At 41.0% G+C, this 27,816-nt stretch overlaps 1 protein-coding gene across 1 annotated transcript; it reads right to left on the bottom strand.

The window, feature by feature from the left end:
• On the bottom strand, positions 1 to 27,791 carry LOC124115048 (glycoprotein-N-acetylgalactosamine 3-beta-galactosyltransferase 1-B-like). Its single transcript, XM_048380834.1, has 5 exons — positions 27,716 to 27,791; positions 8,004 to 8,093; positions 6,187 to 6,372; positions 4,085 to 4,749; positions 1 to 1,505 (listed from the first exon to the last, which is right to left on the bottom strand). The coding sequence occupies exons 2-5, from the start codon at positions 8,080 to 8,082 to the stop codon at positions 1,224 to 1,226; spliced, it is 1,212 nt and encodes a 403-aa protein (XP_048236791.1). The 5' UTR covers positions 8,083 to 8,093; positions 27,716 to 27,791; the 3' UTR covers positions 1 to 1,223.
• Between the last annotated feature and the right edge of the window lie 25 nt (positions 27,792 to 27,816).

Below are 27,816 nucleotides of genomic sequence, written 5' to 3'. Positions count from 1 at the left end.
TGTGACAAAGACAGGCCAGATTTGAACACCATAAAATAATACCGTCAATATTAGGAGAGGAGAGCGCGGTTTGTAACCGATCGAGTCGAATCCCGATCGATCTAAGTTTTCCCATTTAGTGACGAGCTTGGCCGGTCTGATCCTGTCGTATATTGATAGATGGACTGAGAGAAAGTAAAACTGTGAGTATAAAGCTGGTTTTGCGTTTCTTTATTATGCGAGTATGAATGCTGATGGAGACAATTTGGAGTAAGCGCCGATGGACCAATCACTCCTTGACTAAACTGAGCCGATGCTGACAAGGCGAGTTGCAAAGTCATGGCTTAACTGACCATGATGACCAGGAACGCCAATATGTTTAGTAACTGTAGTAGGGTTGCACTGGACACCCGAAAGCCGTTACGACAATAATTTCTCAATCAACTGAAATGTGCGTTTGTCTCTTGTAAGTTTTATGGGTTGAATGATATGACCTGTTCTGTCGAATTTGAAAGTACACTCGAACCATCATTGCGATGAAGAACTGTTTTGCTTTTGTTATGAAACTAAACAGAAGGAGGAAATGCATTGTGAACATGAACTGAAACTACTGAAGGTACAAATGACAAATCACAACATTTGAGGCAGATATGAAACATGATATTTAGCTCTATCAGTAGACAAAACGTTTATGGATAACAACTTCTTTATCATGCTGTAATTGCATTTCGGTATATATCCTTATACCATTGTCAAGCAAGACTGAATGACTCATTCAGTCAAACGTCAATAAGAAAAGCCTATCAGATGATACTGATGATATAAGACCCGTGAATTTCTTCAGCAACCCATGCTTGCCGTAAAAGGCGACTATGCTTGTCGTAAGAGGCGACTAACGGGATCGGGTGGTCAGGCTCGCTAACTTGGTTGATGCATGTCACCGTATCCCAATTGATGCTCATTGGGTCAATAGTGGGTTATCTGGTCCAGACTCGATTATTTACAGACCACAGTCATATAGTTTGAGTATTGCTGAGTGATGTGTTAAACAACAAATAAATAAATAAATAAACGATAAATAAATATTTTTTGTAAGAGGTTCATTGTTTAGTAGGAATATCACACTGTTGACGTTGTAATATTGCAATATGGAGAATCACAACCGAGTGTCTTTTGTTAACACTTACATCAGCACAAGTCCATATCTCCTGTGAAAGATAGGTTTACATTCACTACATGTTTTCCTAGTTATGTTTAGCTTTCTTTCGAATATAGATCGTTGTGTTTCGTTGTCGCCATTCTGTTGCATTTTTGTAGTATTCTTCTAGTGTCTCTCCAGGATAAGCTGCCCTCTCCCTCTCCTTAGGGATTTGAAATTCCCGTGTTTTGAATAAGTTCTTCAGCTTCTTATAATTGACTGTTCTGCCAAAAACAGCAATCCGGTACAAGAACATGTCCAGTACTCTCATTAGCTTGTAGTTCACATAGTGGAAGCTGATTGTAAGCTGTGAACAGCACTCCGGGAGCTGGGTGGAGGATACAGAAGAGATAGAATTCAGCATAACTACATATGGGTAGGGTGAGTGGGATGGTGTTTACGCCACGTTTAACATTATTGCAGTTGCAGCACAGTGGAGGAAAATCATGTAAAGCGCATGGTGAAACTTCACAGACCAATTAAAGTATGAAAAGTTTACTGCAGCAAAAACAAAGGAACATATCTGTTGAGCCCTACTGCTAAATACACGAACAGCACATTTCATTTCATTTCGAAAAGAGTGAGTGAGTTGGGTTTAACGCCGCTTTCAACAGTATGCCAGTTATATCACGGCGTGTCAGCTTAATGCGGGTTGAAAGCCCGAAGTCATGCAGGTCTCAGACGTTTACCACTTCGGTGAAAACCACGAGCACGGGTATGGTGCTGACAAACCAAGAAACATAATCGGGGCGAACCGGGATTCGAACCCACAATCAAAGGTTTCTGGCGTGCCCAAAGGACTCAGCTCAATCGCGGCGCCTTTCGAAAAGAAATGACTGAATAAATACCATAAGAAGTTCAATTTTCCAGTATTGTCAAAGTTCAAATTTGAACCAAAATCTTGAGACAAAAAAGTTTTGCCTAAATTAACTTCTTAGATATGGTTGACGAGTTTTGTGATGGTGAACATTGATCGATGTCACTTCAAAACAGTGATGTACGGCTTAGAACTTAAGCTTGCAAGACTTGCTTCATTTTTCAGGTGTGACCACTTTTGCTAAAGAGAGAACATGTAACAAAATTTGAGAACATACAGTGACATGCTTTGTTTATGAATGGAAAAACGCAACAATCTTTCTTTTAAGTTTAGAGCTATGTTTCCTTTGGATATAACGACGCTAATTCTAACACTTCCAAATGTAATTTAGCGCCATCAAATTACAAATAGCATTGGGGTACATTGAAAACACATGATGTTCATTTCCCATTTGTACAAAATATTATCGGTTCTTTTTCAATGAGGTGGACTGACGCCATTATACATGCATGAGAATGAGAAGAAATTCGGAAGGAATCTGGTGAAGAGAATTGGGGGTGAGTTGAATGAAGAACACTGATGTTTATTATATTTAAAATGGATAATGCTAGACGGAGGCTGTGTATGGGAATTGGATGATTACATTTGATGAATACGATGAATGTAAGATCTTGCAATTAAATCAAAATAAGCATTTTAATTGATGATCCCTTTCTGCACGAAGACAAACCCTCCAAATTAAGAACCTGGGCTGCCCAGTTTAAATGGTGACCGCTTCCGTGGTCTAGTTGTAGAGCGTGTACTGTGTCTGAGTGGGGTATTCATGTTAAACTGCGGCATGGTATCTCAGTGGGCTAGCACTATAAATCGGCATCAGTCCGGACTAGTACAAGCAGCCACACACACGCATGCACACACACGTACACACACAGACGCACACAAACACGTACACACACACACACACACACACACACACACACACACACCACACGGAGCACACACACATACAGCACACACAGCACACACACACACGTGCATGCACGTCGCTACATTAGTGCAATAATCTTGGACGCGACGTTAAACATCATTTCACCTCACCTCACCCAGTTTAAATGAAGGATGTATGGGTTCGTGAGCCAATATGATGTCAGTCAGCCAATCAGCTATTTGGTATTTATTTCTCAACCACCTTGACTAAGCAAGGTTGATTTTAGCAAAAGAAAAACCACACAGAACACAACTATCTCTTTTCGGTGTAGAAGACACGGCGATCAGAAACGTCAGGGTGTGTAAAATATCTACAACAACATACAGATGTAGTTTTTATTTAGATTTGGAAATTTGTCGTTTAACTTCGTTTCGAGATGTAGAAATAAGATATATTGGTCTGAATGCTATCTCACTCGTGTTGAGTATTTAGAAGTCTCGATGCCGAATGTTCAACTGATGCAAGGTGTGGAGGTATTTCAGATCGTCATGCAGCAAGGTATCATATCGAAATTAAAGTAGAATCTAATTCTAATGGAGATGAAGATACCTGATGGTACGAAAGACCAACATGATGATTCTAAATGTTTGATAAGGAACTGGACCCTTGAAGATTGGGGGGTTAGAAAAGGTTATCAGCAACCCATGCTTGCCCTAAAAGGTGACTATGCTTGTCGTAAGAGTAACGGGATCGGGTGGTCAGGCTCACTGACTGGATTGTCTGGTCCAGACTCGATTTTTTACAGACCGCCGACATATTGCTGGAATATTGCTGAGTGCGGTATTAAACAAAATGATAAAGGAATTGGATGAACGCAGTACTTGAAAAAGGTCGACGAATAAGCTAGGTGAATAGAGTTGACCTGAACATGTGATGCCGGAGCAAAATGAACTCAACAGGTCTAAAGATGGACAAAAATTAAAACAAGGAAATTGGATGAAAACACGTAAAAAAAGATTGTTGGCAACGTGAGATGAAAGGGTTGTAGACTAAGAGGGGGTGGTGGAATAACTTTAATAAACCCGAAAATGCCAGTTGGATATTGCAGTTATACGGTGGAAAACAGGCTTCGGGCAATTGGTTTATATCTTGTAATGCTTACCGTATTATATTTGGTTGCACTAAAGCCAGACAGAAAGTTGTTTTCTCCGGGGAGGAATGCTTCTGGGTTGGCAGCATGGAAGGTAGATCTGTTGTACCTGTCTACAGAGAGATAAGTTGACACAGCAACTTTATACAAACACCGGCCTGTTTCAATGTCTTCACTTCCGCCTGCGTGACGACACCTTCCGGGAACTCTGTAACCCTGCTCGACCAATCGACGGAGAGCTGCTCTACTCAGCGCATACCCCGCGCCGCCACCGTTGTAACCGTTTGGTGAAAAATGCACAAAGTGATCCCCAACATAGATAGGCTTACTTGAGTTCAAGTGTGCAAGGAAGAACTTTAGGTTCTCAACAATCACATACGAATCATCGTCAGCTTTGAGAAACCAGTCGTAATGCTGAAGAGATGTGGTGTACAGGTGCGTGAAAGTCTGCACAATCTTTTCCGTGAGAGTGTCATGGTGGTCAGTGATGTTCAACCCGAGTATGTCCGGCCCTGTTTTGTTGGTTGTCATCACATACAGCATCTTGTCACATCTCCTGCCCCACGTCTCATTGACGGCCTTCAGTTTCGTCTCCATGTGGACCTCCCTCGTGGTGATGAAGCAGGCAAGCCGGATCTTCCGGGATACAGCAGCAGCCAACGAGGTGTCCACAACCACTGTAAGATGAAAAAGAGTCATCCAAAGATTTGCCTGTCCATACCCACATCATGATGAACATTTATTTTTTTTTTATTTCTTGTTTAACGCCGCACTCAACAATATTACAGCTATATGTCGGCGGTCTGTAAATAATCGAGTCTGGACCAGACAATCCAGTGATTGATTTCATGAGCATCGATCCACGCAATTGGGATACGATGATATGCATCAACCAAGTCAGCGAGCCTGACCACCCGATCCCGTTAGTCGCTTCTTACGGCAAGCATAGTCATCTTTTACGGCAAGCATGGACTGCAGAAGCCGTTTCTTCCCAGGATCTTCACGGGTCTAATGTGTGGGTCCTCAACAACTGATATCATTAACAGGAGTTACCTCGAAGCCGAGTTACATGCACTCAGCACTGCCAAATGAAGACGGATCAGAACCATAAGGTTCACTCTCATGGTTCTAGCAAGGATAGGGTCAGCACGGAGAGAGTCAGAATGGATTTGACATATCAACCAGCAATAGATTGTGGTACACTTTGCCATTATCTTTATCAAATGATATTTTATAATAACCTCTCCAACTAACTACATCAATACTACATGGATGTTGAGACGTGTGCTTAACGTTGTAGTGAAATATCCTATAGTTGCTGCAGTACTGTCCCGGAAGCCATCGAACCCGTGAAGATCCGGGGTAGAATAGGTCTTCAGCAACCCATACTTGCCGTAAAAGGTGACTATCCTTTGTCGTAAAAGGCGACTAACGGGATCGGGTGGTCAGGCTCGCTGACTTGGTTGATGCATGTCTACGATCACAATTGCGTGAACTGATGCTCATGATATTAATCACTGGATTGTCTGGTCCAGGCTCGTTTATTTACAGACCGCCGTCAAATAGCTGGAATATTGCTGAGTGCGGGGTTAAACATCAAACCAACCGGAAGCCATCGTGATTTCCTAAAACGCTTTTTCCGTACCCAACAACAAGGTCGGTATCTGGGCAAATGGTTTCGAACAAACACAGTGACTGGCCTGGAGGGAGGTTTTCACTGTTAAACTATGCGTGGTGGTTTTATTTTGGACAATCACCTTGACACCCAAATGGTCAACTTACTATTCCAGGCATTGAGGTTTAGTTTACAGAAAACATCGCCTCCGTGGTCATGTGGATATGTGGTCTGCCCGGAGAGCGGCAGGTCGGTGGTTCAATGCCCTGGCCGCTTCATGCCAAAGTACCTTTAATGATGGTACTTGTTGTTAACCTGGCAGGCTCAAAGCCAGTAAGTTGTGGCCTCGTGGGGTATCCATTCTAAACTGCGAAGTCTCTATCAGTGGGCTAGCATTATAAAAGAGGGTAAAAGTTCGGACTAAAACAAACAGTTATTCACTTGAACGCGAGGTTAAACCCCATTTCACCTCCCCTCACCTATTCGTAGAATGACTTACAACCAATTTCTCCTTCACTCCTGCCATCGTCAGTTGGTAAATCATCGTCTTCCTTCATGAAAAGGTCAAGGCCACTTTCCGTCAAGTGAATAGAAGTGTCCTCATCCCCGTGTCGCCTTCCTCCAAGGGGTAAATTATGAAAGGAAGCTTTGAGATCAATGGCTTTTCTTACAAGATCAGACCTATCTGAAATTAAAACAGTATCGAAGCTAAGGACCGACAGTTTTTATGCGCTCATGAGTACTTGGGTTTTAACGTTCATTTCTTCTTTATTTATTATAAATCCGTGGGCGAGTTTATTAGGTTGGTGAACTGGCTCGTCTAACATTTGACAATATATGTATTTTCTACACATGTGGGGCATTATTATTTCTTTTCAATTTTATGTTAATTTGAAGGACTCTGAGATACTGCAATTTATCATTCGTCTGTTTAAGACACAGTTGTAATTACAGCACGCAGTTCATTCATTCATTTTCACGACTATTTTGAATTTGCTTCGACGGATAATCGACGTATTTTCTTTGAATTTGACACGGTATACTTATAAACTTGACTGTGTATAGACATATCTACATCAAAATAAAAATTAATCTACCCGTGAAGATCTAGGTTAGAATTGGTCTTCAGCAGCCCATACTTGTCCGGACCTCCTCCGTGGTCTAGTGGTAGAGCATCCGCCCGGAGAGCGGAAGGTCCGGGGTTCGATACCGGGCCGCGTCATACCAAAAGACGTTAAAAGATCGTACTTGTTGTTACCCTGTCTGGCGCTCGGCATTAAGGGGCTAAAACAAGGACTCGTCGGCTCGGAGTCAGTATACTGTGTCTGATTGGGGTATTCATGTTAAACTGCGGCATGGTATCTCAGTGGGCTAGCACTATAAATCTGCATCAGTCCGGACTAGTACAAGCACCCACACACACGTACATGCACGTCGCTATATAAGTGCAATAGTCTTGGACGCGACGTTAAACCCAATTTCGGCGCATCTCACCCATGCTTGTCGTGAGAGGCGACTAATTAACGGGACCGGTGTACAGATTTCATTCCAATTGGGTAGATCGATGCTCAATGAAGATGAAACCAATCACTGGATTGTCCAGTTCTGACTAGATTATTTACAGACTGCCGTTATATGGAGTTCGGTGTTAAAGAACAAACAAACAAAAACCTATTAATCAGGCAGTTTAATCTGGTACTAAATTTGCATCAGTGCATATAGGCAATACTTCTTTGTTTAACGGTTCTGCCATGATTGTACTTTCTATGTTTCAGAACGTTTTGAATTTACTCAAGTAAAACCATATTTAAATGCTACATACTAGCGGGACGTCACATGCTATATTCAATACACAACATATGTTTTAGTGAGTGTGTGAGTGGTTTAGATTTAACTCCCACCAGTTATTTCAGAGTCAGCTTGATGTGGGAATGGACACAGGTGTTTACTGAGGTTTACAATTTTGGTATTGGAACAAAAGAGACAAAAGCACTATTTCATATGCATGTTTTTTTATGAATCACTATCCAATAGTGATGATACTAGATGTTCGCGAAAACGTGCGCGTGTCCTGCTACTCCGTTAGCATCTGTTACAAACGCACGCAGAGGCACGTCAACTGTTCAACTGAATATACGCGGAAAGATGTGGCACACGTCAAAATAGAGAATCACTGATGCGTCTAAAATTAGGGGTGGGTTATTTCATTAGGTTCTTGAGTCTGGTAACAACATCTGCCTTTATACCTCAAAAGTTGTGAAATGTGAACACCAAACGCTGGAGCAGCAGCTGTGTATATAACTTAATTCGTCTCACCTTGTGACAGAAGAAGACAGATCAGAACGAGGGCGCTGATCACAAGCAGTTTGATGAATGCTTTTTGTACCCTGTGCATGATGACGGAGACTGCAAATTGACAAGAAGAAACATCAAGTTGCATCAAACACACGCTAACTTCACAAAACGAGTCATTCTTGCCATTTAAAAAGGATTGCTTACAATCCAAATTTGACTTAATATTTGATCAGTCCGATTTTGAATATATGGTGATGGTGCTCAGTTGTTTGAGAAATATCTTAAATCTGTAATGTTAAATAATGTGTCCTCCGATAAATTCTTTGTGCTCTAATATCCGGCGTAACTTATAAAATTAGGGGGTGCATATTTGCGGAAGTGTGTATGTGTGTGTGTGTGTGTGTGTGTGGGGGGGGGGGGGGGGGGGAGGAGTTTTAAGGGGAGCATTTTCCTGTTACCAACTTAAAGAATGTCTAAAATATCAAACACAATACGATTTGGTATTTAGCTGAATTTCCTTTCTAGGTTGTACAAAATCAGTATATACCAGTATACGGTCTCTGACAAAATGTATCTTTAAAAACACTTTTAAATAAGATACGATAAGACTGTATTTTGTTTACGTCTGAGAATACATTAGAGACCATTAAAACACATACAGTTGTATAATCCCTCACAGGGTGCCGCAGTTCTCTCCCTTGAAAAGTTGTTTTAAAAATCGAAAGGTCGCTCCGTCGACCCCACCCCCTTCCTCACAATGTTCATTCAAGAGGGATAGATATTCCATAATAAGAGAAAAAACGAAGAAAACTATTATGATTTGCCAACCTTGCAGAGAAACTTCACTGACAACAGCCCATTGTTCATATTACGTAATGTAATCAATTTGTGACGATATGAACAATGTATGACTTCATATCGTACCTTACAGCCTTGGAATTTGAGAAAATGGAGACGAGTGTGGTTTAGCGATGTTTATCGTCGTCACAATGAGCGTTTTGCCCCACATTGTGTACGTGAATTCGACAGATTTGGTGGCGGTAGTGTCATGGTGTCGGGGACATATCCTACACCACCAGATCTAACTTGGTTGTTGTTCGTGTCACGGTAGACTCCGTTCATAATGCCAACATCTCCAGATCTCAACCCAATCGAACACCTCTGGGATGAACTTGATCGACGTGTACGTCAACAACGACACTCCCACAACTGGCCAACGCGTTACAAGCAGAATGGCGCAGAATTCCGTAGGACAGAATTCGTACACTTATCCTGTCAGTGCCGGGAAGACGCAGAGCCGTGATTGCTGCCCGAGGTACTGGGTTCTATGCAACCTTGTGGCCTTATGTGACATGACCATGAACAGTTTTCTCTGCCTTTGTACAACAACATGTGACTATCGAGCTCCAAAATTTCATTTTTGTATCTATGATCTTGAATGAAATATATCTACTTTACAATACAATACATTAACTAAAAATCTACCTGTGCGTCTTTTTTTTGAAGAGTGTATACACAATGAACAACGAAGAACGAAGTGTAGTTTATTTAATCCGGTTTATTTATTTCACGATAAATGCAAATTAATGACGTCGTAAATTGGACGACGACATATTTGAGTGGAAAGTGTCCAGTAAGATGTTCGCCATAGATGTTGCTGGGCGACGCAGATGATCGCAATATCCAAATTACCGCACCCAAATTATTGTGAGAAAAGTTGCAGTCAACGTGAAATTGGGAGAATACTCGTGGTCGTTGATTACCGTATAATAAAACACTGCAGGCTGAACAAACCACTCTTAAGCACAGGAAAACTACAGCAAACCTTGACATGCAATTGACAATCAATCAATCAACACACACTTTGAGTGAATATGCGCTCACTGGAACAGTAGTAGTCATGGTCGATAGCGAGACCCTCACGTCAGCTTGCGACAGATGGCGTCTGTGTAAGTCATAGTGAGGTATTTTGCATTGTGTGGGTTCTAAAGTAGTTCCTAACAATATATCGACTGTTTTTACCCCGACATGCACCTGTGGTTGAACGTGTAGCCGCTTTCATTTCAATCAAGTTACATGACACATCCCCAATATTCCAATCTCTGACAGAACCCGAGGCCGAAGCACATTCAACAAGTCACCTTCAGCAGCATTAATTTAACACAATGCACTTTGTCTGATTTTGGGGGTAAATTATCCCAACTGACAGATATAATTCTCAAATCATGTTTTGGATGTCCTAACTATCATGTGTGATACAAGCAATTAGGCACTGAATCTATTTATCTTATAAGAAAACGCTCAGTCCTGAGCGAGTTAATATATTTATTTCTATTATCAAAATGCATCCTTTATAAATAAAGCAGGTAGTTTACATTAAGCACTCTCAGAAGCACAGGGACAAGTACCTAAAGAATTGAAGGATGCATGTATACTGAACAAAAAGGTTAGGGATCATGTATAATTTTGGCGCTATTTTTATGAAATTGTGTACGCCGGCTTCATTTAAGAAATATCCTTCAAAACATTCATGATCCTGAGGTTTTTGTTCTGTATAGTTTTCGAATATAACTGTCTATGATACTTATGGCCACGTGCAACGTCATATGACGCATGCATCAATCGTCAACCAAGTTATATATAATTTATCATTGTTTATGATCCGGGAATCGCTGTCAAATGTAACAATATATGACGCTTACTTAGGTGAGTGAGTGAGTATAGTTTTACGCCACCTTTTGCAATATTCAAGGACTACCAAGGCAGAAATTGGCTACACATACACATTGCACCCATGTGGGGACGTTAACCCGGGTCTTCGGCGTGACGAGCAAACACTATAACCACAAGGCTACCACCCCCCCCCCCCCCCCCCCCCCCCCCCCCCCCCCCCCGCCACCGCATACTCACCACGTCATTTGCATACCTTGCGACGTCCTTGAGCGGTCGGGTAACCTTGTCGTTAAAGTGTTCGCTCGTTACGCCGAAGACCCCACATGGATACAATGTGTGAAGCCCATTTCTGGAGTCCCCCTCCGTGATATTGCTGGAATATTGCTAAAAGCGGCGTAAAAGCAAATTCACTCACCCACTCACTGCTATAAACGACGCTTGCTTCAGTGGTCGAGTAAATTTCTTACTATATTCGACGCTTCGGTCACATTCAGAGAATATCCAACGAGCTTCAGGGAATTACTGTTTCGAATCAAAGAGTGCATTCCCTGACCAACTCGTGTTATTCCGGGACAAGCCGAATAGCGACTCGTGCCCCGCCCATAGCCATTTTTGCGATCGGGTTCCGTCTTAGCGTAAACGGGCATACCTAAAACAACTGTCAATTCGTTGCGAAAAGGTTTGCATATATTTCTCCCATATATTACATATATTTCAGATGCAATTTAAAGCACATCGGGACATGCGGAATTATTCAGTATGGTTGAACACATTTAACTGTATCTTGGGTATATTTTTAGATGCAAAACATATGTAAAATCAAAAAATATTTCTGAGGGATTCTTTGACGAAGAACTTGAAATCATACGCGCATTTTGATTGGTTTGTCGTACGTATTTTCGCGCATAACATTCATCAATAGGGGGACGAGTCTTCTTTCAGGTTACGGAAAGAGGCGAGTGGTGACGAATGCAAAGAGTGGTGTAAGCTTCGTGGTCTTGTGAGGCATTTACAGCATCTATTCATTAAACACTGAAGCACCATGACGTCATTGGGTTTCGACTGAAAACTCCCTTAATAGCCAAATTATGGTGTATAAAGTTTAATGAAGAAATATTGCATGCTGTATAGGGTAAGTACCTGAAACGTGGTGGGCGGACATTGTCCGTTTCTATATCACCCACAGAAATCAGTTTGGGTGGCGGATTATTACGCACTCTGCAGACTTGGAGAAACGTTTGCTTCTTTCTGTAATCATAAACTACCAGACTAAAGGCCGGTGGTACAGGCAATACATGTCAGCAAAATATATGTACGTTTTGTCACTCCCGAGTAATTCATTACCCATTCCACTATCGGGTGTAATTCAATTTCAACCTTACCAACTGACACCCCATTTAATGTAGCATTTGTTCATGCTTACTCTCTCCTCCCATCCCGTCGCTTTATATGCGCAATAACCCCATTTTACCTCACCTCAAATAATGTTTCAATGTGTTTTATATATGTGGAGTTTTTTTCCTATATCTTACATGGGATTGCTAAATTTCATATGTTTAGCTTTAGTAGATACATTAAGGAGTGATTTCGCAATTGTGAGACAGCGAGTGAGGTGATTTGGTCGGCTCTTTTAACAATATTCAAATTACATCCAGCACTTACCATACATTCCAGTTATGATAGAAATACCCGGCCTAGTCCACAAACTTCAACCAAAGTAAGTAGTTTGAAGTTACATATACAGGCAAAATATTACATGGTACTTAGTACTCCAAGTACTATTATAGACATGTATTGTCATTTTATCATTACATATATACATGTACACATGTATTATCAAGTACATATAATTTCATTCATTGTTCATAAGTTGTTGTTTTTCAGTTTTCACCTTTTCCACGAATGCTGTGCAATGAATCAATCCAAGTCGTACACTCCAATTAAAGCCTCCTTACTAAAAGCCTAGGCAAGTCTAGATCACACCAACCAAGTCTAGTTTAGTTCATTCCAAAACAGCAGAAGAGGAAAGGTTCTTTCGAAAAAATATTTAATTATTTTCAAGAAATGTTTTCGTTGACGACGTGTTAGTCGATCTGTCCCCAGATCCTAGAGTATAAATTTAAAATGGACTTCAAGTAAAGACTGATTTGACAAGTCTAGTTTGCCTAAGTTCTGGTCAAGCATCAATCAGTTCAATCAAGCATTGTTCTGGGCTCCAATTGGATTCTATTGAGTAGATTTATAATTTTAACTTCGACAATTATATTTCTGGGATATTGATTGATTTTCGATGTGGGTATTTAAAGATAACAAAATAATATGAAATACATATAATTTATGATGTAGCTAAGGTATGTGCACATGTAAAAACTGTATTTTGTAGGCAACTAAAGAAGATCTTCAACACCTTATATTGTATATTGTTTTGAAATGTCTCGCCTCATGAACACGTTCCTTATTTCAATATTGTATTCAATTCCACACATGACTGTACACAACATTTATATATTTCACTTAAGAATTGACCTTCACTTTGTTTGAGTTCATAGGAGTATGAACCTTCATAGAGTGAGGGCTAAACTGTATCAATCGACGACGTTCATACAATACTTGTCCCTCACTCTATGAAGGTTCATACTCCAATGAACTCACACAAAGTGAAAGTCAATTCTTATATTTTTTTATCACAATTGTTTACCTCAAAGGATGTAGGCCAAGATCTAAACACAATTGTATTTAGTACGTGTGACTTCATGTTTACACTGACAGCCATACAACAACCAGCTATATCGCGGAATAAAATAGTTCCTCAAAAAGAGAGTTGACATGAGCGTATGGATGCATAACTTGTTCTTCAGAAACATCTTACACAACACATGTGTTCAAATAATATTACCATTAGATGAGAAAGGTCTGTAAAGAACTACCTCAGTAAGTCAGTCACAATGACAGCGCGTCGTAATACATTTACAACAAGTACAAGACGTCAAAATGGCCGACACGATAAACGTGACGGGAGAGATTTCCGAAGTTGTTAATGAACCTGTGGCGGTTAGATGTGTTAGTCATCATTGACCATATGGCCGATCATTGAAAGGTGATTAAAGATGCGTCAAACAGATACTAAGGTAAATTCATAGATTGCTGGAGACGGTCACTGTCAGCCTAGACACGGATCAAGTCGATACTACGGTAGTTTGGCTGTGCAATTCTTCGTTTGCTCGACCGCCTCCGTGGTCTAGTGGTAGAGCGTCCGCCCGGAGAGCGGAAGGTCCGGGGTTCGATCCCCGACCGCGTCATACCAAAAGACGTTAAAAGATGGTACTTGTTGTTACCCTGTCTGGCGCTCGGCATTAAGGGGCTAAAACAAGGACTGGTCGGCTTTGAGTCAGTATACTGTGTCTGAGTGAGGTATTCATGTTAAACTGCGGCATGGTATCTCAGTGAGCTAGCACTATAAATCGGCATCAGTCCGGACTAGTACAAGCAGCCACACAAACACACACACGCACATGCACGTCGCTATATAAGTGCAATAATCTTGGACGCGACGTTAAACCCCATTTCACCTCACCACCTCTTCGTTTGCTCATGAGGATGGGCCGTAGTGAGGATATTCGTGAACAATCATGCTGTCAAGCTCTCTGACTTTTCTCAGTGCATACTGAATGGGAGTGAGTATGGTTTTACGCTGCTTTTAGCAATATTCCAGCAATATCGCGGCGGGGGACACCAGGTTTTAAAAGATCAGAAACAACGCTTATGTATGTTTTCCTGCTAGGGAATTGCCAGGGGTTTCCCCAGGAATGTAGAAGTAGTCCGTCAGTGATTACGTCATTTCAAGAACACAGTCTCGTGAAAAACGTATGACGACAAATTGTGTCGTTCATACACTTATGAACGTCAATTTCGCGGTCATGTGACCGACCTCTCGCCGTATATCGTGTAAACTTCAAATTAAAAAAGTATATGTATATGACAGCTACATGGGCAAGTATAACGGTAAACACAAACGTGTGTTTGTTTGACATTTTTGCGGGTTAAAATACGTGTTATTATAAAGGGAAATATAAACATTTAGTCTGTTCGGGTAACTAATTCTAACTATTGTTTCCTGAATAAAATATAATTTAAAACACATTTGCTTACCTCTTGCTGAAATGTGTGGTCTGGTCAGTATCAAATAGCTATGTCAAAGAAAACCCAGACACTTCAGGCATGCACATACTATTTGGTGTCATGTGACACCAGATGATGTTATTAACCAATACTCATGTCCTAAACAACCATTGACATGTAAAACATCAATGCTAGAGAATAACCAATGTTGATTTTCCAACGAAACAAAATTAATTCCTTTTGGCGTAAACGTTGACAATAGTGGTAAAAATATATTAATTGTTAACTGAAAATCCTCTCCTAGCCAGCTGTGTACCCTTCTGAACCAGTTGCTCAAGCCAATCCTTGAAAAGAAGTTGTTGCCTCAGACAAATAGATGAAGTTTTGTCGAAACAGTAAGCCCTAAGGACTCTTGTTTGCCAGCTGGGACCATGTCAATATACCATGTATGAAATGTATGTACACTGAAAGGTAATACAAACGTCACTTCTGAAAATACTGATAAAACTTAACAGACACTGGCAGTTACATGATCTGTGGTCAATAAACTCATTGATCGTTCTACTGCTTCTTTTTGCTCCATTTAACAATTGAGTTTAAAATGGAGTGCTTTGCCCAAACGCAGCCTACAAAAGTGCAATGGGACTCAGTTGCGGAAAAGTCTCCTCAAAAACAGGATGCACGTGCACATCGTGGATGGTATGGGTATAAAAGACACCCAAAAGCTGACTTTCGTTATTTCGATTCATCAGCCATGCCAAGATTATCAGGAAATGAGAGACAACAAGCGATCGGAAGACTGCAAGCAGGCCAGAGTGCACAGGTTGTTGCAAATGCATTCAATGTCAACGTCAGAACGATATATCGTTTGCAACATCGCCACAACACCACCAACACCACCAACGACCGACCGCGTAGTGGTCGTCCTAGAGTCACTACTCGCAGACAAGATCTGTTCATGATACGGCAACATCTGCACAACCGATTTCGAATGGCCACTGAAACAGCTCGGCAAACCACTGGCCGTCATCAGCGTGCCATCAGTGATCGTACAGTCCGACGTCGCCTAACTGCAAACAACATCTCGTGCCACCGTCCTGCTCGTGTACCCATCCTGAGAGATCGTCATCGACAGGCCCGACTGCAATGGGCCAGGCAGCATCAAAATTGGCGTCAACAGCAATGGAGAAGAGTCATCTTCACCAATGAAAGTGGCTACTGTGTTTCAACGGTGGATGGCAGAGTCAGGGTCTGGCGAAGGAGGGGCGAACGTTATGCTGATGCTTGTTATGGAACGAGACCCGTTGGCGGCCCAAGCATCATGGTTTGGGGTGGAATCGGACTGAACCAGAGAGTGGGACCTGTGGTCTTTCAGAATATTAATCCAGGCAGGGGTCATGACTTCACAGCTCTCTGCTACTTTGACCAAGTCCTCAGACCCCATTTCATGCCCTTTTTTGCCCGTCATCAAAACCACGCCTTTCAGCAAGACAACGCCCGTCCCCACACTGCCAGAGTCACCAGGGACTTCCTCTAGCAGCACAACATCAAAATCATGCCTTGGCCTGCCCTCAGTCCGGATTTGAATCCCATCTCATCCCTTGTGGGATGAGAACCAACGCCGACTCAATGACGTACGCCCAAGGCCGACAACTGCAGCAGACCTGCGGGTAGTGTTCCTGGGGATATGGGCCCATATCCCAATGGCCTTCATCAACAGGCTAGTCCACTTCACGTACAGGAGATGTGTGGCTGTAGTCAACGCCCGTGGTGGCCACGCCAGGTACTGATTTTGAATCCCCCAGCTGCGATGTCTTCTGGTGCCTCTCCAAATTCACAATTCGCAAAAAACATTCCCCAGACTGTTAATTTCATGTTGGTCAAACACTGACTTAGACATTTTAACGAAGTAGACATTTGAGATTCCATTTATGCACACAAAGATGTTTCATTTATCAAAATATGCCTGTGTTTGTTTGAAGGGAAACATGTTCTTTACCGACTTTGCTTTAACGCAGGCTTGAAGAGTAAAGTGGTACCAGCGAATTTCCGTGATAATCCGGTCACGTAATATTAGGCAATTATTTTCAAATTCATTCTCTTGGGTCTAGGAGACGCACAACGCTGTGAGTATCGCATGGAGAACTGACTAGTAGAGAGAATCCTGCTTGGGTCAGCCTGGGCCAGTGTAATCGTTATCCTCCCATTAGTTTTGCGTCCCATTTGTCACACACCTTAAAACAACGTTACCTAAGTATTAGAATGGAGTGATCCAAGAAAAGTAGAAAAGTAATCTTGTACTTTTTGTACATAATACAGAAGAAAAGTAAACGTGTACTTAATTTATGTGAAGTATATACCCACAAAGACATAACATGATATAAATATTTAAACATTCTATATTTTGCACTGGTAGTAGCACTGATTAATTAATTGAATTGATTGTCTCTGAATAGTCTTTGTGAAGTCCAAGTAGTGTGGTACCAGCGATTTTCCGAGATAATCCGGTTACGTAATATTACGCAATATTACGTCACCTCGGAAATTCGCTGGTCTGGCCCTGGCCCCTATGAATGACCTAGGGTGTTTACCTAAATCGTTAAGAGAACAACGTAGTCGTAAAATAACGATAGATCAAAGGGGGGATTACGGAAAGGGGTGATACCTCGTGATGACGTCACAAAATGGGTATTGTCCCTATGGCGATCGTCATTTTGGGTCGTGTGACGTCATAGTATCGCGGGTGTAACGTCGCGTGATCATTCCTTATAGGGTTCGGTGTTGTGTGACGTCATTGTATCGTGGGTGTAACATCACGTGACCATTCTCTAAGGCTGTGTGTGTGTGTGTTACGTCGTTCAACGTATTCTACTGGTGACGTCACAACACGGTGATCATTAGCGTGTTTTCGTGAGCTTGTTCGTGTCGTCAAAGCATCGTGGGGTTACGTGTGTAACATCACGTGACCTTTCCTTAGGGTGTGTGTGACGTCGGACAACGCATTCTACTCGTGACGTCACAACACGGTGATCATTAGCGTGTTTTCGTGTGTTTGTTTGTATCGTCATAGCATTGTGGGGTTACGTTCAGTTCAATTTTATTTCTCTGAAAAACCACCAACGGTGGTACAAGAGTATTTTTATATGGTATACTTTATTGACAGTAGCGGGTGACCTCGCCTAGATAAACACAACCAAGCTTACTGTCGTCCATTTCCAGATGAACGTCAATATGTCACGTGATTACGTTGTCAATCGCGCGGAAACATATAGAACTACTTTTGAGGAATTCCTCAATGTCTAAAAATAACGTCAAATAGGGACGGTATAATCATATGACAATTTCTTTTAGAATATGCACATTGAACCAAAACTAATGCCACAATCTAAGTTTTCAAATAAAGAATCAATTTTGATCTTTTTGTAATAAGATTGTTGTCACAAACATCTGTTTGCTAGTATCGAACATGCAGCGTGCGTTGAGCGAACCCCACTGCATGAACCATGACATCACCGATACCAGAACCATGGCGAACGCTGGTCAGGACGTGGATTTTGATAAATTGATGTATTTTTGCGATTTTAATATGGGCGTTCCTGATGTTATTGCACACATTTTTAACGAAACTATCTCGGCATCATCGGAAATATCAAAACAAGAAATTGAAGATGAAAATTAGCACTTTCTGACTACAAAGGTTTACCACCCCCAGAAATTCCGTCTCAGTCAAACAAAGTTCCGAAGCGTTTCAAAGTGGCTACTGAGGACGAGTTAATGCAATACGAGTCATTACATCAGTCTGAATCAACGAAGAAAAACACAAAGTGGGGACTGAGAATTCTTCAAGGTTTGAAAATATTTTTAAATGTTTTCCAAAATGACCCTAAATCCACCTAATCTAAGTTTATCAAATTATTGGTGTGCATTACAACACAGGTTTTCTATTTCTGTGAAGATTTATACCTAAATATGTATAATTATCAACAATCTCCAGTATCTTTCCCCCAAAATGAAATATTGATTTGGTTGATTTGGCTGGACCCCCTCCAAAGATTATTATTTTTGTTTTTGAGATATTTACGTTTAGCTTCCATTGTAGGCAATATTGATTAAAGGGATCCATATTGGGTATCCCTAAATATGACTGTATCATCTGCGTAGAGTAATACTATAATATGTTACCAAACTGTGATGTCATTTCCTGATATACAATCAAATGAGATCCATTGGCATCCTTGTTTTGTAAGATACGATTCAAGATCATTTAAAAATATTGAAAACAGTAGTGGTGATAGATTTTCGCCCTGTCTAACACCTGATTGACAGGGGAAGTACTCGGATTCTGCATTATTTGATTGTACCATTGATTTAATATTACTGTACATATTTTTAACTAAAGTTAGAAATCGTCTCTCAATTCCAGTGTTCTGCATTTTAGACCACAATTCTACTCTCCAGACAGTATCAAATGCTTTTGTAATATCTTTGCACGCACAATAAGTTGTTTTTTTATAGTTTCAAAATATGCATCAACGAATGGATAACAAATATATTATCAGCAGTTTGAAATTGTTTCCTAAATCCCGACTGTGCTGGAGTTAGGATATTATTGGCATCTAGAAATTTTGTCAGTCGTTCGTTTACGATACTGGTGAATAGTTTACCGAAACAGCTTAATATCGTAATGGGTCTATACGAGGTTGGAACAGATGGGTATCAGACAACGTATTCTACTCGTGACGTCCCAACACGGTGATCATAAGCGTGTTTTCGTGTGTTTGTTCGTGTCGTCAGAGCATCGTGGGGTTACGTGTGTAACATCACGTGACCTTTCCCTACGGGTGTGTGTGTGACGTCGGACAACGCATTCTACTCGTGACGTCACAACACGGTGATCATTAGCGTGTTTCCGTTTGTTTGTTCGTATCGTTATAGCATCTTGGGGATACAGGTGGAACATCGCGTGACCTTTCCCTACGGATGTGTGACACGTCGTACAAAGCATTTCACTCGTGACGTCACAACACGTCGATCATAACCGTGGTTTCCAGTGTTTGCGACAAGCGCTTACGGTCAAAAGGACATAGCTCTATATACCGGAAGCGGTAACGAACGTAAACACAGACAGTGAGTTGGGGCAATTCTAATGTTGTTATGTACCTGGTAAGTATCGGTAAGCGGTAGACTGTTTAGTACAGGCTGCTAGTTTATCTGGTCAGGTTGTGAGCGTGTAACGGAGCTGGGAGGGCAGTTTGAGTCTAGATCTTGAATACACGAGTTGTGGTGTTACGATTTTTCGGTATTCTTGTCATAGCGACTGATTACGACACCCATTGCTTATATAGCCAAGGTCACCTGACATTTAGTAAGAAATAAATATAAATGTAAACAGTAATTCATCAGTGACATACTGACACATCTCGTTCAGGATGGCAGACGGTCTATGTACACAAAAATTTGGATTAACAATTAGGATTAGCATCCTATAAATAACAGCAATTAAGTGTTTCAAGGCAAATAGATGTCATGGCTCCAGGGTAATGAGCCTTTGCAATTAAATGTTCGTGTCGTAAATCAGTCGCTATGACAACTTTCTCCACCAAATTTTTATGAAATTATTATGGTATGTTCGGATGAACAAAACCTTCATTTGCATGCTGGTTTTCTTGGGGGAATTAGTCAGCAAAGAGCCGGAGTCACAGGAGACTAATCACAATTTTATTTACAGGAACAATTAACAATGAACAATTTACAATATCCTAGAATATAGCTGAGGGTGCCACAGGGAGTCGGTACAACCCTCTGGGCGGTGGGAGAGAGATCAGCTTGGTTAGAGCGACAAACCCCTTCTTCCTAACATTGTATGTATTTAGCAAAACTTAGAACAATAAAAAGGAATATGATTGGTTGATACACGATGGGGTGTGCCCTATGCTAAATGAATGGCTAGACAGAGGGGAATACTTAATCCTGTTAATCCTGTTGGACTGGCACTAATCTTGTTGACATATTTACTGGGCGCTTTGAAAAAGATTATGGTGTCACTATAGACGAGCTTGTTTGGGGGCTAATTCTAAACCTTAATGAGTCTAAATTGACTTTATTGCTGAATGTTATTCTAATATAGTTGATGACAGATTTACTTAAATAAAATAGTTCAAGGCAATCTATAAGACTATGTAGACATATTTTGTCTTATTGGATATTATGTCTTATGAGATGGGATCTTGATACCCTAGGCTTGTGTTTATCTGAAAGCTTTAATTCTATAAGCTGTGTAGACATAACTTGTGTCCTGTTGAATAGTATGTCTAGGAGATGTGTTCCCATTACCTTGGGCTAGCATCTGCCTACAAAGCTTTGACTGAAACTACTAATATTTTGTATATGCATTTTACTTGATGATATGTATTACTTGTTGAAATATAATTATATGAAATGTTGTATGAATATTATATTATGATAACTTATAAAAGCACTTGATGTGGATCTAATTGTTATAGGAAAACTTAGTATAAATGTTATATCATGATATTCTGATGGTGGTCGTTATGTTGTTCGTGTTTCGTGAACCGCAGCAAGCATTATTTTTAATGTGTGGCATCCCAAAATGACCGACAGAACCGGACTACAGTGTGTGTGTGTGTGTGTGTGTGTGTGCGTGCGTGCGTGCGTGCGTGCGTGCGTGCGTGCGTGCGTGCGTGCGTGCGTGCGTGCGTGTGTGTGTGTGCGTGTGGTCCGATCGTGTCTGCCATATTTTAACATCTCTGTACATCGTATTTCAGTGAATCAATGAATAAACTAGCGAGGATTGTATTCTCGATTACCGTCAGTCTCGTTTTTGCCTCATACATGCGCAATAGGGAGACCTATAGCATTACAAATTTTGAAGGAGGTCTGAAAATGTCGTGCTGTCTACCATACTAGGTCGCAAGACAAATGTATCTAGACACTAAAAAACCGCATGTAGTCCTGGCAGTGTAAAGCTCTCTACAATACGAGGCAGTAAGACAGTGGTATTCTATCGGAATGAAAAAATATATCCTGGGAGGTAGAAAACAGTAAGTAAAGTAAAGCAGTAAGAGTAGTATTATGGTGTGTGGAGTCGCGTTGTTTAGCTCGTATCATAAATACCCACGGGCAAGCAATGAATAGAACGTTTTGAAGGGTGTCTGTAAATGTCGACCCGTCTATGTAAAGCTCTCTACAATACAAGGCCGTAAGACAAATGTATTTAGACACTCAAAAACAAAATAACAAGCCGCCCGTCTATGTAAAGCTCTCTACAATACTCGACTGCACCAAGGCGATATTCTGAAAATAATAGCTGAACCACCCCAAACATACCCCACGAGGTAAACAACGGCAACACTTTCAAACCATTAGGCGGAGACTCTAAAATATGCGACCGTTCTCTCTGACTCTCAGGCGTAGAATGGTTTATACAGACCTCCTTTCAGCGAGTGCATGTCCTTAGAGGGATGGGGCCTAACTTCCCCGGATAGGTGAGCGGGCAAAGGATGACGGCAAAAGGCGAAAAATTAATGCTAAATAGGTGTGTGATTGCGCGTAATAATAAACCCCAGGTACTTAAATCCGGACGCGTGTAAGCTCAATTCTCGAACAAACATAAGCAAACAACTACGTCGAGGCCCACCAGACGACAAAGGTGGGTGTGATCGTACGCCACAATAGACCTTCTACCCTTCATGACTTGGCAACCAGCAAAAGACGATGTCACATGGCCAGTAGAAAGGTCATTGAAAAGTTCTAAAATATCAAGAATAATAGGGTGATATACATTGAAGTGCCTTAAAGCAAGACAACGAATCAGAGAAGATGATGCAATGTTTAGATTGGTCTTGATGTTTGATATAGGTCAAAGCTGTTAGGATAGCTTTGGCCTCAGCAGTAAAGATAGAACTAGAATCTGGGATTCATAAGGAGACCATTCTGGATCCAATGATGGTGGCACTAGCAACCTGGCCACCATCCTTGGACCCGTCGGTAAAAATGGACCTGTGAGAATGATATTTGGAGTGTAATTGGTTATAAGGATTAGTTTCTGACGTTTTAAGCTGGGTTAGTGTGAGGTCTACGTCTGGCTTCACCATTTGCCAGGGAGGAGAAGACAGAAGTCGGGAAGGTGATATTATATTTAGATCTATTTTAGCTGCAGTGATGTGTGGTAAAATTCGGATTCCAAGTTGGGGAATCACAGGTTTTCATACTGAGGGTGGAAAACGCAATTGTATGCTGGATTTGATTTATTTGAATACAATTTTGTAATGTATTGCAGTGAAAGGTTAATGCGACGCTGTTCGAGTGAAGGTTCATCAGCCTCCACATACAAACTGTCCACAGGAGAGGTCCTAAAAGCTCCAAGACAGAGCCTTAGGCCTTGATGGTGTATAGTGTTCCTTTTTTCTAAATTGCTTTTGCATAGTCCAGTTTGGAGCCTATTAGCGATCTGTACAAGTGAAGGAGGATTGTCTGATCCCCTCTCCACTCGGAATTTGAAACGATTTTCAACAAGTCGAGAGCCTTCAGGCACTTTGCCTTTAGATATTTGATGTATGGTAAGAATGTGAGATGACGGTCAAATGTGAGGCCCAGCAATTTGGCCGCTTCTACCACCTTGATAGGAGTACCATCAAAAAATAATTCTGGATCCTTATGCGGTTTGTATTAACGACAACAGTGAATACAGTTTCGTTTGGATTTGGAAAAATTGAAGCCGTTTTCGTTCGCCCATTTTTGAATTTTCTTAAGACAGAGCTGTAGCTGTCTTTCTATTGTATTCATATTCTTACCTCAAGACATGTTGAAATCGTCCTCAAAAAGTGAACCATCAACGCTATTGTTTAATACTTATTGTGGTAACACTATGTTCAAAGTAACACAGACAGCAACAGCTTGTAGAGTAGTGTTGAGTGGAACAGACCTATGTAATACGCCCTGCTTCACCAGAATAGAAGAACATCCTGTAGCTTTATCACCAGGAGGGGAAAACGAGTGGTAAGAACTGTACTGACGGATATCAAATAGATATGTGTGTTTTTTATATGTCTCTTGGTGACAAAAAGCTGACGGTTTAAAATCTTGGATGAAAAGTCTTAAATACTTCTTAAGACCTCTGCAATTCCATTGTCTAATGTGTTGTGGATTCATGGTGGCGGTTGCACAGGTAAGTGAGTGAGTGAGTTGGGTTTTACGCCGCTTTTAACAGTATTCCAGTTATATCACGGAGTGTCAGCTTAATGTGGGAGGAAAGCCCAAAGCGATTCAGTTCTCGGACGTTTACAACTTCGGTGAAACCCACGAGCACGGGTATGGTGCTGACAAACCTAGAAATATAATCGGGGCGAACCGTGATTCAAACCAACAATCGTAGGTTTCTGGCGTGCCCAAGGGACGCAACTCCGCACAGCGAATCGCGGCGCCTTAGACAACTGGTCCACCCGTGCCCCCTACACAGGTGAAATGTCACGGGAACTTGAGGAAGATTTTCTAGTACCCCTATCGGTTTCATGTGGAGATGGAGTTACACATTCCATGGACATCTCTGGAGGGTAAATAACACATACAATGTACATCTCTGGAGGGTAAATAACACTTACCATGTACATCTACGGAGGGTAAATAACACATACCATGTACATCTACGGAGGGAAATAACACATACCATGTACATCTATGGAGGGTAAATAACACATACCATGTACATCTACGGAGGGTAAATAATACTTACCATGTACATCTACGGAGGGAAATAACACATACCATGTACATCTACGGAGGGTAAATAACACATACCATGTACATGTATGGAGGGTAAATAACACATACCATGTACATCTATGGAGGGTAAATAACACATACCATGTACATCTATGGAGGGTAAATAACACATACCATGTACATCTATGGGGTGAGTGAGTGAGTGAGTAACTATTTAACGTCACATGTACATCTATGGAGGGTACAGAACACATACCATGTACATCTATGGAGGGTAAATAACACATACCATGTACATGTATGGAGGGTAAATAACACATACCATGTACATCTATGGAGGGTAAATAACACTTACCATGTACATCTACGGAGGGTAAATAACACTTACCATGTACATGTATGGAGGGTAAATAACACATACCATGTACATCTATGGAGGGTAAATAACACATACCATGTACATCTATGGAGGGTAAATAACACATACCATGTACATCTATGGGGTGAGTGAGTGAGTGAGTAACTATTTAACGTCACATGTACATCTATGGAGGGTACAGAACACATACCATGTACATCTATGGAGGGTAAATAACACATACCATGTACATGTATGGAGGGTAAATAACACATACCATGTACATCTATGGAGGGTAAATAACACTTACCATGTACATCTACGGAGGGTAAATAACACTTACCATGTACATGTATGGAGGGTAAATAACACATACCATGTACATCTATGGAGGGTAAATAACACATACCATGTACATCTATGGAGGGTAAATAACACATACCATGTACATCTATGGGGTGAGTGAGTGAGTGAGTAACTATTTAACGTCACATGTACATCTATGGAGGGTAAAGAACACATACCATGTACATCTATGGAGGGTAAATAACACATACCATGTACATGTATGGAGGGTAAATAACACATACCATGTACATCTATGGAGGGTAAATAACACTTACCATGTACATCTACGGAGGGTAAATAACACTTACCATGTACATGTATGGAGGGTAAATAACACATACCATGTACATCTATTGAGGGTAAATAACACTTACCATGTACATCTATGGAGGGTAAATAACACATACCATGTACATCTATGGAGGGTAAATAACACTTACCATGTACATCTACGGAGGGTAAATAACACTTACCATGTACATGTATGGAGGGTAAATAACACATACCATGTACATCTATTGAGGGTAAATAACACATACCATGTACATCTATGGAGGGTAAATAACACTTACCATGTACATCTACGGAGGGTAAATAACACATACCATGTACATCTATGGAGGGTAAATAACACATACCATGTACATCTATGGAGGGGTAAATAACACATACCATGTACATCTATGGGGTGAGTGAGTGAGTGAGTAACTATTTAACGTCACATGTACATCTATGGAGGGTACAGAACACATACCATGTACATCTATGGAGGGTAAATAACACATACCATGTACATGTATGGAGGGTAAATAACACATACCATGTACATCTATGGAGGGTACAGAACACATACCATGTACATCTATGGAGGGTAAATAACACATACCATGTACATCTATGGAGGGTACAGAACACATACCATGTACATCTATAGAGGGTAAATAACACTTACCATGTACATCTACGGAGGGTACAGAACACATACCATGTACATCTATGGAGGGTACAGAACACATACCATGTACATCTATGGAGGGTAAATAACACATACCATGTACATGTATGGAGGGTAAATAACACATACCATGTACATCTATAGAGGGTAAATAACACTTACCATGTACATCTACGGAGGGTAAATAACACTTACCATGTACATGTATGGAGGGTAAATAACACATACCATGTACATCTATTGAGGGTAAATAACACTTACCATGTACATCTATGGAGGGTAAATAACACATACCATGTACATCTATTTGGTGAGTGAGTGAGTGAGTAACTATTTAACGTCACATGTACATCTATGGAGGGTACAGAACACATACCATGTACATCTATTTGGTGAGTGAGTGAGTGAGTAACTAGTTAACGTCACATGTACATCTATGGAGGGTAAATAACACATACCATGTACATCTATGGGGTGAGTGAGTGAGTGAGTAACTATTTAACGTCACATGTACATCTATGGAGGGTACAGAACACATACCATGTACATCTATGGAGGGTAAATAACACATACCATGTACATGTATGGAGGGTAATTAAAACATACCATGTTCATCTCTGGAGGGTAAATAACGCATACCATGTACATGTATGGAGGGTAAATAACACTTACCATGTACATGTATGGAGGGTAATGAAAACATACCCTGTACATGTATGAAGGGACGTCCTGATTGGTGCGGCCACACAGTTATCATCACCTCCCTTATGTGAACATTTGATTTCTATCCTCTCACAACTGTCGTATAACGGTCTTTTTCAAAATATTTATTGTAAAAACTTCATTATCAGATTTACTTATGTCGTATACAGTCCTCTTATTTGATAAAAAAAAACCAGTAAGATAACTTGACGATCAACTGGATGTAACATTCCCTATATCAGCTAACGGCCCTGTTTGTGAACATATGCACTAGACATAAGATTTAAAGACTAATAAATTCAATTTAAAGACCATACAGACAATAAATAAAATAACATATGTCTTAGCACAGTCTATTGTGTTTTAGATGATAGTTATGATCTGAAATGTTATAACGTTAGGGGGCGGTCGGGTAAATTAGTGGATAAAGCGTTCGCTCGTCACGCCGAAATCCAGGTTCGATTCCCAAAATGGGTACAATGTGTGAAACCCATTTCTGGTGTCCCCCGCCGTAATATTGCTGGAATATTGCTAAAAGCGGCGTAAAACCGTACTGAGTGGGCTATCTGGGTGGGCCAGCACTATAAATCGGCATCAGCAGCCACACACACACACACACACGTGCATGCACGTCGCTATTTAAGTGCAATAATCTTGGACGCGACGTTAAACGCAATTTCAGCTCACCTCACCTCTAATTTATGGCAAGCATGGAATCTTTACTTGACCACACCAATGGCCCTTTCTCTATGAACGTCTATGACGTCATCACCGTACCCCTATTTTGGGTAATTGTAACTTGATTAACCAAATTATTAAACAATAAAAAAAACTTACCAGCAGCACCACACGCTGTTCAGTGGAGTCCGCGTGTCAAAACCATCTACGACTGCAGGGATGGACTGTACGCATTGATCCTTTAGTGAACAATGCTCTTT

This window comes from Haliotis rufescens, unplaced genomic scaffold, assembly GCF_023055435.1.
Source record: "Haliotis rufescens isolate VD_foot unplaced genomic scaffold, xgHalRufe1.0.p SCAF_33, whole genome shotgun sequence".
Classification (NCBI taxonomy): domain Eukaryota; kingdom Metazoa; phylum Mollusca; class Gastropoda; order Lepetellida; family Haliotidae; genus Haliotis; species Haliotis rufescens.
The sequence above is the reverse complement of the archived record's forward strand: the minus strand, read 5'-3'. Positions and strand labels throughout refer to the sequence as shown.

Excerpts from the sequence above, each read along its gene's own strand:
- LOC124115048 (XM_048380834.1), bottom strand. The coding sequence starts at position 8,082 with ATGCACAGGGTACAAAAAGCATTCATCAAACTGCTTGTGATCAGCGCC. Across the intron at positions 6,373-8,003 it reads CTGTCTTCTTCTGTCACAAG|ATAGGTCTGATCTTGTAAGA; the intron begins GTGAGACGAATT and ends TTTTAATTTCAG. Across the intron at positions 4,750-6,186 it reads GAGTGAAGGAGAAATTGGTT|TGGTTGTGGACACCTCGTTG; the intron begins GTAAGTCATTCT and ends TTCATCTTACAG.